This window comes from Chaetodon auriga, chromosome 9, assembly GCF_051107435.1.
Source record: "Chaetodon auriga isolate fChaAug3 chromosome 9, fChaAug3.hap1, whole genome shotgun sequence".
Classification (NCBI taxonomy): Eukaryota; Metazoa; Chordata; class Actinopteri; order Chaetodontiformes; family Chaetodontidae; genus Chaetodon; species Chaetodon auriga.
The window spans coordinates 11,509,559-11,527,464 of record NC_135082.1 but is presented as its reverse complement, the minus strand read 5'-3'; the positions used below and the strand labels follow the sequence as shown (position 1 = coordinate 11,527,464).

The following is a 17,906-nucleotide window of genomic DNA, read 5'->3' as shown; positions in this document are numbered from 1 at the left end:
ATTAATAGTGTTGCTGTGCATCATATTTACACAACTAACAGCTTCAACTTTTTTCTTTTCTTGGCAAACTGTTTAATGACATTCAGAAAAACAGCGTTTAATCATTCAAAGTGCTGCCTGTTTGAGTAGAGATGATTTATGTTGGCAGCTTTTGATGGCAACGAAGTGACCTGAGCTCCAGGAGAGCGTCTATCATGGAAATATTCTCATCAGGAAACAGTGTAGGCTGTGTGGTGTGAGTGTCCTGAATTAATATATGCACACAGATGCACAGCCCTGCGTCGATGTACATGCTTAGCAGCCAATTTACTATTCATTTAAATGGGATAAGATTGTAATAATATCACATGTGGCATGTGTGAGACTCCCGTCCTCCCAGTCCCGTCCTCCCAGTCCCCTCCTCTCCTTCTGTCCTTCATTCGCTGATTTCTGCTTCTTTTTTTTTTTTTGAAACCTCTCTGCATCCTTCACCACTGATACAAACGTGATGTGATTAAGTTCGGGCTGCTATGGGTACCATCTCCCTGACATGTTTATTTAATGCATCTGGCTCCTTCCTATACAAGTCTGTATTCACTGCCGGTGATTGATTGCTTTCCAGACCAACTGTAATGACCAGGGATATTGTATGGTGTCTGAATTTGCTGGTGTTTGAGCATTTCTGAGCAAACCTGCATTTTTGATTGCATGCATAATTCTGTGCCTCCCATTGATTGAGAGAAAGCTGTTTGTGAGCAACTGTTTTATTTTCCTGCATGCGTGCAGTCTATAGTTTGCATACATGTGCGTGTTTTCTGTAGCTTTTTGTGTGTCTGTGTGTGTTTCAGCTCCACGAATGTATATGTGTGTCACACCATAAAGGGGTTTGTGTGTGTTTTTGACAAAGAATGCATGCGTGGTTGAAGCTGTGCTTATTGGAGCATGGTTGTCTGATTGAAAAACATATTCCAAACCCCAGACATGTGGAGGAGTAAATATTTGTCACCTGGGGAACAAACATACATCAGTCAGCTGTGCTCCAGATTATATATGAGGTGGATGGAGCTCTTTTTTTTTTGTCATTTTCATTCTTTTCACTCATCCCATGTTTGCTTTTTTTTCTGCGTTTGATCGCGGCCAACGTTAATGTTGTAAGAGAACAATGCTGCTCTTGGTGGAACCCTAATGTACATGTATTATGTTTGAGGACATAAAGATAGTCAGAGGTATAAAAGCGTCCAGAAAGCCACTTGACAAACCCAAGCACTCTGACGAGAAAACATCAGCCAACAAAGTGATTGTGACATATTTGATCTTGGCTTTGTTGTTAATGGCAGCTAAACATGAAATGGTTTAATATTCTGGATAGTAATTTTAATTGAATTAATTTCAGAGGACATTGTAAGGCGCTGATGGTGTCATAAAACACTTGTTATAGCTGCTGTTCATCACTGTGATGTAAATTATGCCCAGTGATTGCTCAATGATGCTTTCCTTTGGGGACATGACGTTGTAAAAAGAAAAAAAAAAAAAATCGTAATTGGCTCCAAAGGGCACACGATGTGTTGGTGCCATGAGGGAGGAACACAAAAGAGGGTTATTTTCTCTCCAGCTCTGGCTTTTCTCCCTGCTGACATCCTCACACTGTGGCACATTCAGCAATTCTGTTCTCCAAGTAGATAATAAGGAGTGAAATTAAAAAATAAATGCTTATTTTACAAATGGCAGTAACACAAGTTGACAGTACGTGGCACAGCGAGGCGAGCAGAGGAGAAGTGGGGATGAGTGGCTTTCAAAATAGGACTTGAGGTTTGTGTGTATACAAAAAAAGAATCCGAATCCTGGAAAGTGAGACAGTACGTGACGTTAAAGTAAAAATCATTCTGAAATATTGAAGATGGAGGGTAACAAAAGACGTCTCCAAAGCTGCTGCAGAGATCTCGTCCCGCGTGCTTTTCAGAACGTGGTGTTGTGTGCATTTCTATCTCCAGTGGTTACAGGAATCTAACTTGATTTTTAAATCTATATTTTGGAGAGTTTCTGCATCATAACCGCCTCTTCACCTCCTCCTCTCTCGCGGATGTGCTCCCTCCCTGACTTGGGAGTTGACGTGGTCAGCCGGGCAGATGAGACACGGGGTCTGTGCACAGCAGGAAATCTGCCCTGGACATCATGGCTCAGCACACTGACACCTGGTGCACCCTTGTTGTGTTTGTACGTACGTGCGCGTGCGTGCGGTTGCGCACGTGCGTGAGGTCAGTTGAGCGGTCTCTCGAGAGAACGACAGCTGCAGACAAATATCGTGTCACAACCTCCGATGTGTGAAAGGAAAAATAAATCCAAATTATAACGCCGGGTTCTGTTCATGAAGACGTGGAGGAATGCACGGTTACGTAACGCTTACTGGGCCCCAGCAACACATCCAGCGTGTTGTATCAATTAAATCATCTTCATTGGCCGAACGATCAACAGGGGAGACATTTAGCGACCAGCGGTTGTTGTTTGTGTGTGTGCTAAATGATCTGGCAATGGGCTCAGATGCATTTGACAGCTAATGGCGGCTTTAGCCAATTACATTCAGTGGAATCTAATGCAGTGCCCGTAGTGCTGCTGTATGTCTATTTGATTTGTGCATTGACCTGCAAGAAGTCTGTTAAGTGGCTGATACTCCCTGTGTGTGCGTGCGTGCACGTTGACTTTGAAGTACATTGTGTCGTGACAATAATCTAAGCCAATTTACTACGCATCAGCCCTCCATTATGGGATTGATATAAAGCGGTGCGTGACTAGAATGCACTCCCATAAAATGACAATTTACTTCTCAAAAGAAATTACGTGTTTAACCTCATTAACCTAAAGTGCATGTACTAAAATGCAAGACTAACCCCCACCCCTCGCGACACACGCAACCGCATGTGCACACAAACACAAATTGGAAACATCATCAAAAGTTGAGAGTTCATGTTGAATGTGACCCCTGCAAATGAGAAGCCAGCGGCGAGTTAACAACATCAGGAGCTCATCAAGCGCGGGACTTGTCAGCGTCTCAGGTGGCTTCGCTTTCACTCTCAGTTTCAACATCATCTGTCCTCTATGAGATGATTAACCTGGCAGGTGTGAGGTGAGTCTCGCCCACTGTTTTAGTGAGCTGTCGTCTTCAGTCTGCGGGGAGTACAGAGGGTCAGCCCGGCCAGCTAATGGCTGCGGTCACAAAGCTGGAAGCCGGCCCATTAGAAGGAGCCGCCATCATTAGGACCAACACACTTTCAAGCAACCTGACCTGCTGGTCCCACGCTGTTTATTAGCAAAGTTTTGGCTCTCCGTTAGAGCAATTATACTCACTATTCATGATGAACTGTGGCCTTTTCCTCAACACCATGAGACAAGACACACACACTCACATACATAGTAAATAATGTTAGGCTGTGTTGTCCTGAATAGGAAGCTGCCACATTAATGACATTCTCTCCTCTGCAAATGTGTTGCAGTAAGAAAATGTGCTCGGAAAATGGGGAAAGAGGCAAAGTGTCAGCAAGTGATGTATGTCGTTCATTGGACACAGAACATTTAGTTTTCATTAAGAGTTAAACATGTACACGAAACATTAATGGGGTTCAGCGGCAGCGGCGGCGGAGGCATGCTTCGCTGTATCTCATCCTGATGAATTAGCAACTCAGCACACAGGAGTGAAGGAAAGACAGGAGAAGAAAGAGAGACATTAATATAATGTGTAGTGGGGGTGGAACTGACAGATAATATCTTTATCCAACGATTGGTGTTTATGACGCAACGTAATATTATTCCTGACCCGGGCATCGGCAAGCTGCATGGATGAACGACGGCTGGGCGAGGGAGGAGAGAAAGGTCAGCGTGAGTGTTGCCGTTTCATTATGAGAGATGTGGACTCCCATCCTCTCCTGCTGCACAGGGAGTGATGGAGAAGGTTGTTAATGCCCGGTCTGTCAGCCATATTGGATTCAGGGCAGTAAATTAATATTACACTCCTTTATAAAGGGGTTTTATTTTGGGATTTACTGGTCTCCCCTGAGTGTCGGCGGTGTAAAGAGGTTATTTCCCTCTTCCTGCTGTGTCCTCTCACTATCTCTCGCACAAGGCTAATATGTTTAGAGAGAGAGAAGAGTGTTTCACGGAGGAGGGATGTGTGCGCTGTAGGCTCCATTGTGTCATTCAGTGTTTGTGTTGAGCATTTTTCATTGAGCGAAAAGTTTGCTGTAAATCGCAGCATTGTCCCCCTGAAGGACATCACTTGTATCCGTGCAGTGAAGATGCATGCTCCCTCCTCTTCCTCCACATCTGCTATATGTCATTAGATTGCGGAGGAATAAAAGGACATCTACCGTGTATAGGAAGTGATTTCAACTTAACTGGCCGTCTAGCTGTCAGTCATCTCTACCTGCCTCTCGCCTCGTCTTTCTTAATGTCTGTGGAGTTAGAGTCCCGCTTGAAGAGCCGTATAACACAGTGTGAAGTGGCCTAGTCGCTGAGACGGGATTTATGGCTGTCGGTCCATCACCGGTGATGTTAAAGGGCTGTGATTAAGAGCCGGAGTAAAGACGTGGACTCCACTACCCCTCCGACCCGGCCAAGAGCTCACAAGGCCGAGCTCTGTCACTGCCAACTCTCCCCCCGCACAGCCCCGTCTCTCTTCTTCACTCTGTCTGTCCATCTGCCTCCGTCTTCTTCTGCCTCTGTCTTATGCATATGTATGAGTCTCAATTCAACAAGGACGCCAAATCTCTGCATTAGAAATTTGGTGTCAGCTGCATTTTCGCTCACTAGTCAAGGCAGTCACAACAGCGAGGAGTCAGCTCCTGCCGTCATGACAGCTTGAAAACTTAAAAGCTTTTTTTTTTTGGCATCCTCCTAAAATCTCCGCTTCTCTTATTCTCCATAGGCTCTGAACACGTCGCCACTGCAACACTTCCCGCCGCCTTCTCCGACCTGTTACCTCACTTCCTGGTGGAGCCGGAGGACGAGTACATCGTGAAGAACAAGCCCGTGACGCTGACCTGCCGCTCCACCCCGGCGACGCAGATCTACTTCAAGTGCAACGGCGAGTGGGTGCACCAGGACGACCACTTGATTGAGCGGACAGTTGACCCGGCCACAGGTACGGCAAACCAAAAGTGTCTGATTCCCATCTAAACTCCTCATTCCCTTTTTAATTTTGGCTCCAAATGAGCTGCCTCTACACTTTCAGTTGAGATGGGCAGTGCTCTCACCGCTTTTGGACGCTGTTTGTGGTGGATGTGTGACATGTGCGGCTCCATAGATACATTATGTAAAGTGTTTGCGTGCTGAAAGTAAGGTTTGCAATTTGCCAGTGATTACTCTGCTCCATCAGGCTCTTGGCTCATCATCCAGCCTATTTAGCCTGCCAGTCTCATAATAAGCACATTGGTTTCAGTCTCAGAAATCTTCTCGATCACCTTGGAGACCTGTTTGTTTTTCCTCTCTGTTGTGCTGCAGTCCCCCGCCTCCGCCATCAGTGTCATAAACATGTATGACACTGATGTGTGATTCAGCAGCGATGGGCAAATGCACACCACCCATTCACAGCCTGACAACTGATTGGGACGAGACCCGCGGAAATGACAGCTTTTTTTTTGGGAAGCGGGAACGCACACACGCACGCACACACACACACAAACACGCTAATCCGTGCTCAGCTTTGGAGCCATAATGGACACAACAACTGAGAACTACACAGAAAAGACACACAGACCCATCAGTGTCTGCACACGTTCACACAAATACACAAAGGGACATAAAGCAGGACTGTATCAATTCATATACACGCTTTGTCTCTTTGTTTGTCTTTTGTCTTAGATAAAGAGCTCGCCACGCTAACATTTCATCCATCCGGTCTTCAGGGTTTGGAATTAACATGCAGCTGCTCGCCAAATGTTAAGGCATACGTTGTCTAAAAAGTGTCATGGGGGCAACTGACGGTTCAGCCTGACACTTGATTTGATCTAGTTTATGAATGACTATCCCACACTGAGGCTTTGATTGATGTGTGTGTATTTCCATAGAGTGGAGTTTGTGTTGAAGACGTGTGGGAGAAGAATCTGCAGCTCGTGACTCGCGCCGTCTTCTGTCGTGTGACGTGTTTCACCTCGTGTGTTCGGCACAGCTCTAGATGCTGGAGTCGTTCTGGAATCAGGCTCTTCTGAATAATGGCAATATAACGGTGTGAAACATTAATTTCTTGTTTTGTGAAAAGCAAGCGAACACACAAGGGAGCGCTTGTGGATTTGGATTATTAAGAAAAGATTGTCAGTGAGTCAACACTGATACAATTTGTTCAATTCCCAGCACTATCTTCTTTCCTGTGTTTTTTTCATTAGCGCTTCTTCCCTCAGTTGTCGAGGGGAGTGATACAAATTCAAAGTGCTGCCAGTATCAACAATCCTTTGAGGGGAGAAAGTGGTTTTGTCTGGTGAAATTTTTAAATAACTGGTCAAAATCTGCAAGACACCAGTATATTTAAATCCTTGGCGGGCATGACATGCAGTAAAAAGACATTTTCTTTACTGCATTTCTGTGAGCAAACTTGTTCTTTCCTTGTATTACTGTTGACATGCACTTAATTAACTAGATTGCAGGAGGTTTTCTCCAATAAACTCTTAAATGCCACGTAAACTAGAAACCTGCTCTCCGTGATTTGGATTGAAGATCAGACAAACCTGGTTTCTTCTGAATGCTGGTTTCTCTGCCATGTACTACATGGACAACCTAGTTTTTAATCATCTTTTTACAAGAACGCATGTGCATGACAAAAGACTGAAGACAATGTGACGGCAGAGCGGCAGGACGAAATGAGAGATCATTACACGGAGCAATATTTAAATGAAACCATCCAAGGTGGAACCGAAGCTAACACAGAGTCTCGAAAGGTCTGCGCCACTGAGCATTTGACCATTTTTAAAATTCAGACATATTCACAGCAGAGCTCCTCTCTGCCTGCCTGTCCTCTCACTGCGCTGTCAAAAAACTAAAAAAATAAATCACGCGGGTGACTACGGTTCATGCAAACTTGGATTAAGCTGGTTATTTAGGTGCGTGTAAACACACAGATTCTATGATACTAGTTGTTTCTGAACTTCATGCAGCCTGCAGTGGGAGACGCGGTGGAGCTGGCTGCTTAACTCTGATACGGTGAAAATGAATTGCGTTTAGTCAACAGCAAGTTTTGTCAAGAACACGATGTGCCCCATAAACTGCGACCGGGTTTATGGGAACATCACATTACCAATGCAACGGTGCTCTGCCAACATTTAATGATGATGGACCATTTGCCATGTGGTTTTTAGCCGTTATAGTCAGCATTTATTTGTCTATGAAACAAATCTGTCATGGCGGGGTGCCGCAGACCCCTGCAGCAGCGGAGGGGCTCCGTCTTCAGAAACCCTGTGAAGTTCCAAGGCCTCCTCGCTGCTCTCCACATCACGCTGTGTTCCCACTGCCTTTGATGATGAATGTTTCATATGTGGTGCTGTGCAGTCATGAAGGACACGTGGCTGTCCAGAGGTATGGCTGCTCCAAGGTACCCACATTGATCTCTCAAACACTTGTGCTGTTTAATGTCAGCACTGCCCCGAGGAGTTTACTGATGGCTCCCTCTAATCCCCCCTTTCCTGCAAGAAACATGTGAGGTGCACATATCCAGCCGCGGTAAAGCTGCATGTGTGTGCGCGCACAGTACAGGCTTCTCAGGCCGTCCTCTCACCCTGGTCGTCACAGTCACACCAGACTCGAAACTCGTACCTGTTGCCAAGCAACCAGGACTTCTGTCACACCAGAAGCTGCCTGATATCAACATCGTGCCTTGAGGAGGGAGGAGTGAGGAGTTTGGAGACCTGCCCAAGTTGACAAAAATTGATTGTCAATTCATACCCAGTGTAACTCTGAAAAATCACCTTCTCAAAATAGCCCAATCCTCTAAAAGAAACTTGAGACATTTCCTACCTGACTCACAGTGGTTGTGTTTTTTTTTTTCCCCTGTGCTTCACACTGAGCAGAACCCATGTTTGTTCCTCCTGTTAACAAAGACAGTGATGTACACACTGCGCACCCGTGTGACCAGCCAACAACAGTCAAGAAGCCCCTGAGATTTCAGCCTCGGTTTCATTGGCTGGCGCGCTCAAACTGATTGGGATTCTCATCAAGGACACTTGTTCCTTTGTTATGTAAATTCAAGCCGCAGATGGAGTTAATGCTCTTAATTCCAACAATAAAATAATAGAAATGACATGTAGGCAAATCAGAGTCAAGAGTCACAGCTCAAGATGGTTTCACACGTTCTGCTGTTCTCTGTTCAACATGATAATCTTCTTTTCACTGTTTGATGGATGAGTGGCCTCTCAGCAATGAAGCACACGTACAGTTTGATTAGGCAGTAAAGAGGCAGACTGATTGCTCACAGTACCATTCATGTATTAGCATTGTGTAATAGCCATATAGTCTTATAGATTGTGTAGAGTTGGGCTATTGGTTTAGCACTGCATGTGTGAGAGCTTATTTATTCATTAACAAAGAAAAACAGACTGCAAGCTGCAAGATTTTCTCAGCCTGTAAAGTTGCTTTTTAAGCATCCCTTAAACATGTCAGGGCAAAGTAAGGGTTAAGTATTTATTTATATTAAACCTTTTAATTAAGCCACACAATGTGAGTTAAACAGAAACAGGATTATAAATGAATATCTTTTCTAATACAACTGTGCAAAAGATTTAATCCAAAAACAGTTGTCTAACACCATATAAAAAAAGCTGATACAAAACAATAACCAAGACAAACACACTGAGAGTCTAAAATACCCCAAAACATCAGAAGCCAAGAGAGAGAGCACCCGGTTTGTGCAGCAATGATTTGAATACACAAAGAGGCCAAATTTAGCAATTTTAGATCTACAGTAACTGCATAAGGTTTAAGGCAGAGGGAGCAGCGTACAGAGAGGCTCTTTTACCCACTTCAGGATGCTCACAGTATCAAAGATAAAGATGAATCACAGCCACAGCATGGAGCAGAAGAAGGTTAAATTTATCTAAATCTACTGAGTAGAATAATAATTCTCATGTCTTCAAATAGGACTGAGCAATACGATAATACACCATGAGACAACACCTCTGGGTGTATTAGATTGGTGTGGGTAATGAAATAAATCAATAGCAGGACTGCTTTATGGCAACAGAGGGTTTGATTATATTTGCATCGAGGTAGCTTGATTTGTGGGGGGATTTGACCGACAGGATTAACTAATTAACCAATCACATGTCAATACCACAGCACAAGATAACATCGAGACTCTGATAGACAGTCGTACCCACTCGAGCTGTAGAGTCATATTAAGATTAGTTCATTTGAAGTACAAATAGTGCAATGTGAATTTTCCTGCTCACAATCTTTTCAAGTAATGATTTGTTTTATTTCAAACCGCTACATCTGATAACCTCCCGCGTGTGAGAAACAGATTTTGAGACTTACGTCTGCAACATAAGTTGAAAGTCAAACCAGACTGCCTGTTTCCGCATGCACGCCTGATCACCAGCGCAACCTTTCGTCTGCGCCTGTGATATCTCCGCTGCGAATGTCGAGGGATTCCCGCCATCCTAATGACTTCTGTGCATGGTTTCGTTACTAAAGGTTATCAAATGGGGAAAACAAACCGATCAAAGAGAGCGGAAGCCACAGTCGATAATCCCTTCACCGTCACGCGGCGGAACCGAGCTGAAGAGATGATCAGAAACGCGGCTGCTTTCGGAGGTGAAGCGGTCTGGCCGAGCACAGCAGAGGCAGTACTCAACAAGCTCCACTCCCGGCAGACTCAGACCGAACGTCAAAGTAACGGGAAGGTTATAAATTAATAACTGACCCAGGTCTGAAGTGCAGACTTGTTTCAGTCAGACGGCTCAGTGGTCGAAGCTCAGGAGGCAGAAAACATGACAAGTGGATAAGCGACTACAGCAGACATGACCTCTGCCCTCATCAGACAGGTCTGTTTATTGAAGTGCAGGAAGGACAAAAGAGCTGCTGCTGCTGTTACAGTTACTGGAGCCCCTTTATATTCGTTGAATGCTTTGGACCCCCCTCTAACACATCAGGAACCCCCCCCACACACACACACACACACACATACACACACACACACACACACACACACACACACACACACACACACATACGTACACACACACATGCACACAGGGTCACGTGTCTCAAAAGCTCCTTTGAACATGGGAAAGGAAAGAGATGTCACAATTTGTCCTTCCTCTCCTGGTATCAATGTCCAATATCGATCCATCCTCGAGTCTATCGGTTCTCATTACCTGTCCTCAGTAACTTATCTCAATTGTTATGGCTGTGACTGCTTCCAAAGCCCCGGCCGGCTCGCTGTCTGTCCCAGGTCATCCTTTATAGAACTGGAGAAACGGAGACGTCTGGCGAGTCCTAATAAAGACATATCCCCTCCGAACAAATCAATGCTGACAGTGTGTTTGCATAGATTAGGAGATTCTCCCACACTATGATTTCTCATCAGACGCATGATGAGGAGAAGGGAGATTGGCATTTGAGCGGAAGATTGTTGTATGGGCCAGACTGATTTGATTGTGTTTGCGTTTCATCTGCCAGCATTGATGGAAACGATTTTGATCCACGCGTCGCGTTGTCACCTCTGCAGCAAACCTTCTCAGGTGGAAAATACATGCATTTCACATTCCTATTTCAATAAACCTCGGCAACCGCCTGATAAAGATGTGGGGGAGATTATATTTTCTTTGTTGATTGAACCGGATGTCAACAATGCTTCTACAATGAAAACAGAAGAAGATGGAGAAAATAATCAAATGCTACACATTTGCCTTCTACTTGATGAAAGTGAATTCCTCAGAGTTTACAGTAGAATCATGCGCACCGTATCCATAAACTCTTCAATGTGTCTCCTTTTTATACTCCGGGTATCATTTTAAACCTCTATAAGGAAATATAACCCCTTCCCCCCAGGTTTATCAGCACCGGCTCCTGTCCTCTGTCAATCCTTTGAAGTCTAGATACTGTGTGTGACGTCGTCAGTAAATCTTTTAAAACCATCTATCGGTTTTCTGAATGTAACTAATAATCTGTTATGGCACCACAGGGCTAACCCCTGTGCCTGCACACCAGCGAGGATTCATTTATATGAAATATGTATTTTCTGATTGACTAGATCCTGGATTGTAATGTGATGACATATTTAATTTCTGATCTAAGGGGAAGATAAGCCTGGCTTAGCTGAAATGATCTGTAACCTTTATTTTAATACCACAATACTTATCTGTGGTATTATAGCAGCCAATCACCTCTCTCCCTTCAAATTCCACCCCCTCTCTCTGTCGCTGCAGTCCGCGTTTTTTCCTCCTGTCTCACAGCCTGTATAGGTCAACAACATGGATGCTGATAAATACCTTTTACCTTTACAGGAGGCTTACGGGGGGGTCCCTTAACATGAGTGACATTTAGTAAAATGTGAAAGCAGCAAGCAGCTCACGTCGTCAAAATTCAGGTGAATCCAGGACAAGAGTCTTCCTAATGGCGTTGGGGCAGCACAACAGTGATTAAACATGATCTTTAATGGAATATTGAAGAACGGCCCTGCTGCAATTTAAGCAAAACCTGATAGGCCTGCGAGCCTGATCTAATGAACAGGAGGAAATAAGAGAATCGGGGGAAGAGGACAATATAGTCCTAAATGAACGAAATGGCCTTGTACCACCTGCTAAGCATCGATCAGTAGCCAAGGGGACTAATTGATAATGCATTATTAGCCGCTTACCCATAATGGGACTTGTATTTCATTCTGTCCTTGATTGCGGGACAGACAGGGAAGAATTTGGCGATGAAGCGCCGAAAAACAGATGGCAAGGTGAATTGTTCCCGTGACACATCTGCCAGCGTGTTCTATTAGGCTTCTCAGGCAGGTCAGCACAGTGTCCGCGTCCGAGCGTGTGCGTGCGTGTGCGTGCGTGTGTGTGCATGCGTGTGCGTGCGTGTGCGTGCGTGGAGGCACACCTTTCTCAAAGCAAAGCAACACACCTCCGAGTGTGAAGGGAGTCAAAGTGGATTTAACTGAAGCTTGTGTTTGTCTGGCCTTGACAATTTCAAGTGTGTTTTGGAGCAGTGGGAGTAAAGTGAGGCAGGCAGAATTAAAAACGAACCAGCTGTGCTGATTGATCTCGCCGATAGACTCGCACAAAGGCCACACGTCTTAGTTTCTCCCGCTTTGTGCAAGTCCTATTTTTATTTGGAAATTTGGAGCACATAGGATCTGTTCCTCTGAAGTTGGTCTTGACATGCAGGAATTATGAATTTTGAAATTAACTGCAATTAGTGGAACAAAAGTGAATGATAATTACCATTTGTCAAACAACAACGCTGGCGTTCCATTCTCCCACGCGCGCAGCCTTTGTCCTCCCACCAAAATATATCCCGCGTCAGCCCCGTGCTTTGCTTTCTCCAAAGTAATTTCGTGTTTGTCAGTCTCACAAAAGCTGTGCCCTTGCTGGAAGTTGGAATGCATTCAGTCGTCTTTGTGGTTCTTTCTTTCACAGTAGTTCAAGTTATTTATTTACCCACTCTGGTAAAGACAGACATGATATCAATACAGTCCTTCAAGCCCGTCTTTGTACTTAGCATATGCGGCACATGCCATGGTATGTGCAACAAAAGCTTTTAAAAGTCAGTGTGATCATGTTGAATTCATCATTTTTAAATAACTAGAGCTATAGTTCGGTTCAAAATGTGCCCGTCGGAGCTGCTGATTGCTTTGCCTCTAGTACTTTCTCAATATCATCGACCTGCAGAGCCAGAGTGCCACCGCAGCTCGAGACTCACAGCTTTAGACGCATGTGCCACCAGTTTTTTTTTTGTTTTTTTGACTTTCAAAACTTTATTAACAACACAGTAATATTCCAATATACCACCAGTTTTAGACAGTTTTGAAAGTTAGTTCGAGGTGTTCTCAAAACATGAGCCACACCAAAATCATCAATAATCATTATTGTTATTTCTGCTTATTTATAAAATGACATTTAATTGACTAATTGATTTGTCTCATAAATAATTCAGTATTTTATTCAATCATCTAATCATCATCATCTAATTTCCACTGCTGTGTTATGATAATAACAAATAATAGACCCCATTTGTCAGAGGCATCATGTGGAAAATATTGGACCTTAAATTCAAAGGACTGTTCACTGCTGTGACACATTCATTGAATCACTGTGGCCATTGCAGCCATTTCCTTGAACCGGAGAATCTGTTTTTTTTAACTGAAGCACTTGACTTCACATATTGCCGTCCAAGTAAACAGATGATATGAAACGCTGGAATAACAACATTTGATGACACACGGTGTAACGTTACATTTCCATAACAGCAGCAGTGCAGAAATGACTTTTAATGCGGGGGAGTGACTACTACTAGCAGAAACACGTTCCATGTGTTGATAGTCCTAATATATCATGCTTGGGTGGGGACAAAAATTAAACAGTATGGTGCTGTGACTGTCTTGCTGTCACTGCCATCTTGACAAAGCGCTCCGGGACGCTTCGCTTCAAGTGTTTGTGCATAGCAGTTGTACCGCTGTGATAAGCCATTTCCGACTACAGAGCACCACATTGTTGGGTTTCTGTGTAAAATACTCTCACACTTTAGATGATTGAGGGCGAGGTTGTTTTTTTAGCAGCGGCATGCTTTGACCGGGCGCGGCCATCTTTGCGATGCGCCGCTGTCCTGATCGATGACGGTGAGTCGGCCCGGCCCTGGGGCTGTCACAGCCTGTCGTTTAAACTCGTGCCTGCAGAGCAAAGTTTCTGTTTTTTATGTTTCTGGAGACCTGCTCATCCAAACTCCTTCGCACTTGACACCGCGCTTCCTTTGGTCCCCAGCAATACACCTGCCAAGTGTAAAGTCGATCGGATGAAAGGTTGTCAAGAAAATCAACAAACTGACACACAAGCACACAGATTCTTCCCTTTATAGTTAGCTCGACCGTCGGTTCTTTTCTGCGACATAGTGTTCAGCATTTTAGCTTTGCAGCAGAGTGATGAATTTTCTGAATGCTTCAGTAAAACGCGTGTTCGACTGCATCTCCACAGGCACGCAGTCGTCTGTGTACCTTTGTGCAAAGCGGTTCGGTCCTCCGAGCTACATGGAAATATTTGCTCGGATAGGTCTAACAGTAGTTCTAAGCTCCCCGTGCCGAGACGTCTGAATAAAATGTGGTCTTCATGCTGCAATGAAATGCAGCACATGCATTACCGAGGCCACTTGTGCCGCCCTTGTTCCGAGCAAATAGAGGCCAAAGTTGCAAATGTGCTTAGATTCCACAATGTGCCTCAAAATGTGCCGATTTAACACGGTGGGATTCAGAACGGAGCAGAAAAGAGCCGGGAACGCTTCCTCCCAGCCTTGCTATTTTGATTATAGCCAATGAACTGTGATGTTTTCCTCATTTTACGTTTTTTTTTTTCTCACTCTGATATAATTTTATCTTTCAATTTAGCTCCGCCTCCCTTTGAAATCAAAGCCACGAGTGTTCTGCTGACAGACGGAGGCAGAGTGGGAGTTTGCGGTGTCAGTCAACACCTGCTCTGCTCAAATTCGTTTAAAAATAGTGGAGCTGGGAGGTGTAGTGAGGGAGCTGACAGCTAAATAGTCCATGGAGATTTTTGATAGGCAGAGGAACTCAGTGGCTGACAGTTAATGCTTTGTGTGTTTGGCCCCAAGGAGGCTTTCAGTATAGGTATTTTACACACTCCTCGAACAAACATCAACTCACCGCTCTCCTCCTTTTAAACTAGAAGCTGCGGGGTGTCCCGAGTATGGGATAGTGATGGTGTAGAGAAAACACCATTTTATGTAGCGAAGGAAGAAGAATAGCTTCAATCTCCTCATGAAGTGCTGTGTAAAGTATGAAAAGTCGCACAGACTGTTTCCTCTGGAAGCATCACAAATAAGAGGTGAGTGGCTGCTGGGATGCTGCTTTTAAATCCAAAGGCATCTCAACCTGTATTGTCTAAATTCTACAGTCTCCAGTAAGCACACTGTGGATGGACTCTGTGTGTGTGTGTGTGTGTGTGTGTGTGTGTGTGTGTGTGTGTGTGTGTGTGTGTGGCCTGCTGGACTTCAGGTCAGGTGGGTGTCAGAGCGAAAAACAAGCAGGCAAATATATGTTCTGCCTCATGGTTTCAGAGAATAAAAACCCAAGTCAATTATCAGCATGCTTCTGCCCACATATAACGCTTCTGGATTCAGTGTCGTGTGGTCAAAGGCATCGACCACGAACACACACACACACAAGAAAGAAAATGCAGAGACGCAGCCACACGTGTTCGAGGAAACCTTTTCATCGGAGCAGGTGTTCAATGAGGCGTGCTGACAACAACAAGAGCAGGAGTCTTGGTCTGGGAGCCATCAGGACACAATCCGGAGGATTTTCTGCATTTCATATTAATAATTCATTTGTTCACGTTGTTTTAGAGCAAGAGTTTGTTTTCTGATGAAGGTTGTTGTCTTTTCTGTCTTTTGCCTTTTAAGCAATATGAAGGCAACGTGTATTTAATGAGCAGTGGCAGAGATTTGCATTTCCACTATTCGATCACCTGAAAATTTAACATATGGATTTGAAAATTTGAGGAGAAAGCTGTTTTTGTTTTTGGCAAATTTCTGGTCAGCTGAATCCCCTTTACGCTAGTTTGTGTTACAAATTTGAGTCACTTCAAGGAAAAATGCCAAATTTTCATTGGTTATAGCTTCTCAAATGTGATGATTTGCTGCTTTTCTTTGTCTTACATGATAGCAGACTGAATATCCTAAGGCTTTGGGCTGTTGATTGGATATAAGAAGCACCTTGAGCTCCAGGAAACTGATTGATGTTTTTAACCTTTTTTAGACACATCGATTAATCACGAAAATAATTGTCATCTTATGCTGTATTACAACGGAAATTAGCTGCAGCCCTTTTTGTGATCTTTGCTTGAAATGTTTGGAACATCATATCTCATGTCTTTTCTAATCAAAATTTAAAATCCTCACTACTGCATCATTATTCCAACACCACTCTCTAACATCTGGTACCTCTAATATGAATCCAAGCTCAGGGGTCCACTCTGTAAAATACTTTCACTCCACTCTCCCGGTTTTCCGCATCAGGTTATTTATAAAGTCCACAATTCTCTGTCTTGCATCTACTGTATTAATAATGAATACGGTCACATTTGAACAAAGAAATGAATATTTAAAGGCTCAATCCATGTTCAGTCTGCAGTGCTTCATCCCCTCATGCGTCACATCGTTGTTGATTCTGGACTCACAACACGGCTCACATTGGAATGAGAACCACGTAGACTCGACATCATGTGACCACTGGGGCAAGTGGGGGATTTAAACAGATTACAGATTGAGGCTGTGAACATTTTCCAGGTATTATTCTTTTAAGATCAATCCATTCTTGCCTTTTTATCAGAAGATACTGCTTTAGTGTACGTGAGGCTACCTGGTGTGTCCCATTTCAGCCGCTGCTGTCAGCTCGGCGTCAGGTGGAAGGTAAGACTTGAGGGTATTAACTTGACACACAAGTTCTGAATCCACATTGCAACACAATGTTGAGACTATTTGGAGGTTTTTCGTGATGCTTAAAGTCAGTGTCTGGCTTTAATTTTTCTCCTCAGCCTTGGTTATTTGGCTGGCTTTGTGTTCTTTGTGTGTATTCTCCAATTCTGCAACATTGTCTTGTATTGTGCACTGCATATTTAGTATGAATGAATCATTGTTTCAATTAATCACTGAAGTACTTTAAATATTATTCCTTGATGTTTCCCAGAGGAGATTTCTTATCTGGCATCCGGTGTTTAGAATGAGACAAATACGAGCAGGTCATGAACAGGTTTATTGGTGCAATCGGTTCCAAATAGAAAGAGAAATTAACACTTCTAAATCTGCAGTTTCTCTATGTAATACCAGTAAATTGACAGTTTTTGTTCTTTATACAACATGCTAATTGGAGAACTAATTAGTGCCAATTAAAACTTGATACTTATACCTTCATTATTTTCAGATGGGTACAGTATGAGCTGTTATCCACAAATGCCGTCTGTTATTATAAGAACAAATGTTTCAGTATGTCAGAGTACTTCCAAAACTGAAGGAAAAAATTGTTGAGTTTTGTGGAAAGACTTTTGTAGTCTGTGTTCCCCCAGGCTGTTTACTGAATGCTGTTTGTTGTTGTGCTGAATATTTACATTCGCCCACACACCTTCATTGGATTACCAGAAACCTCTGCCTTCTGACTTGGACAACACTGTCGGCCAAAGGCCCAAGAGGCACCAGCCGATCGTGCGTAGGGAGGGGAAAACCCTAATGCAATTTGTATGGCACGGAGCGCTCGGCAAGCAGATGGGAGCCAGGCTGACTTACCTGAAGCAGTTTTCCTTATTTACTTCGGCGCCCAAGGCCATGTCAGACAAGGGGGGGGAGAAACATGTTAGCCTGAGCAAATTATCAGGGCTTTCATGTGGGTAACGTTCTATCAGATCCTCCCACTCTGCAGAATGTAATGGAAGCAGAAGCAAAGTGCTCAGGGCCTTCACCTCCGACGTGTTCTCATCCGAGGCAGGACAAGGTGTGTGTGGGAGATAAAGGAGCAGGTCGCAGTCACTCCCAGCCTGAAGACTGTGGCATATAGAACACTCTGCTGTTGCCAATCATCGGGGTCAGCATATTGGATGGAGAGTAATTACAACAAGGGCACTTTGGTAAGGGCACTGTGGTAAATCACAGCACTGCCTCTGTGTGTGCTATTAAGGAAAGGTTAGGCAAACTAATTATGGAAGGACAGTGTAAATAGAAAAATCCATTGCTTTGAA

General features: G+C 44.0%; 1 protein-coding gene across 4 annotated transcripts in view; it reads left to right on the top strand.

The window, feature by feature from the left end:
- unc5a (unc-5 netrin receptor A) overlaps positions 1–17,906 on the top strand; it is a 123,674-nt gene that overhangs the window by 55,614 nt on the left and 50,154 nt on the right. For all 4 annotated transcript variants that reach the window (XM_076738587.1, XM_076738590.1, XM_076738589.1 and 1 more), the window contains exon 2: positions 4,895–5,110. In XM_076738587.1, coding sequence (XP_076594702.1) covers positions 4,895–5,110 — 216 coding nt within the window. The remainder of the gene's footprint in view (positions 1–4,894; positions 5,111–17,906) is intronic.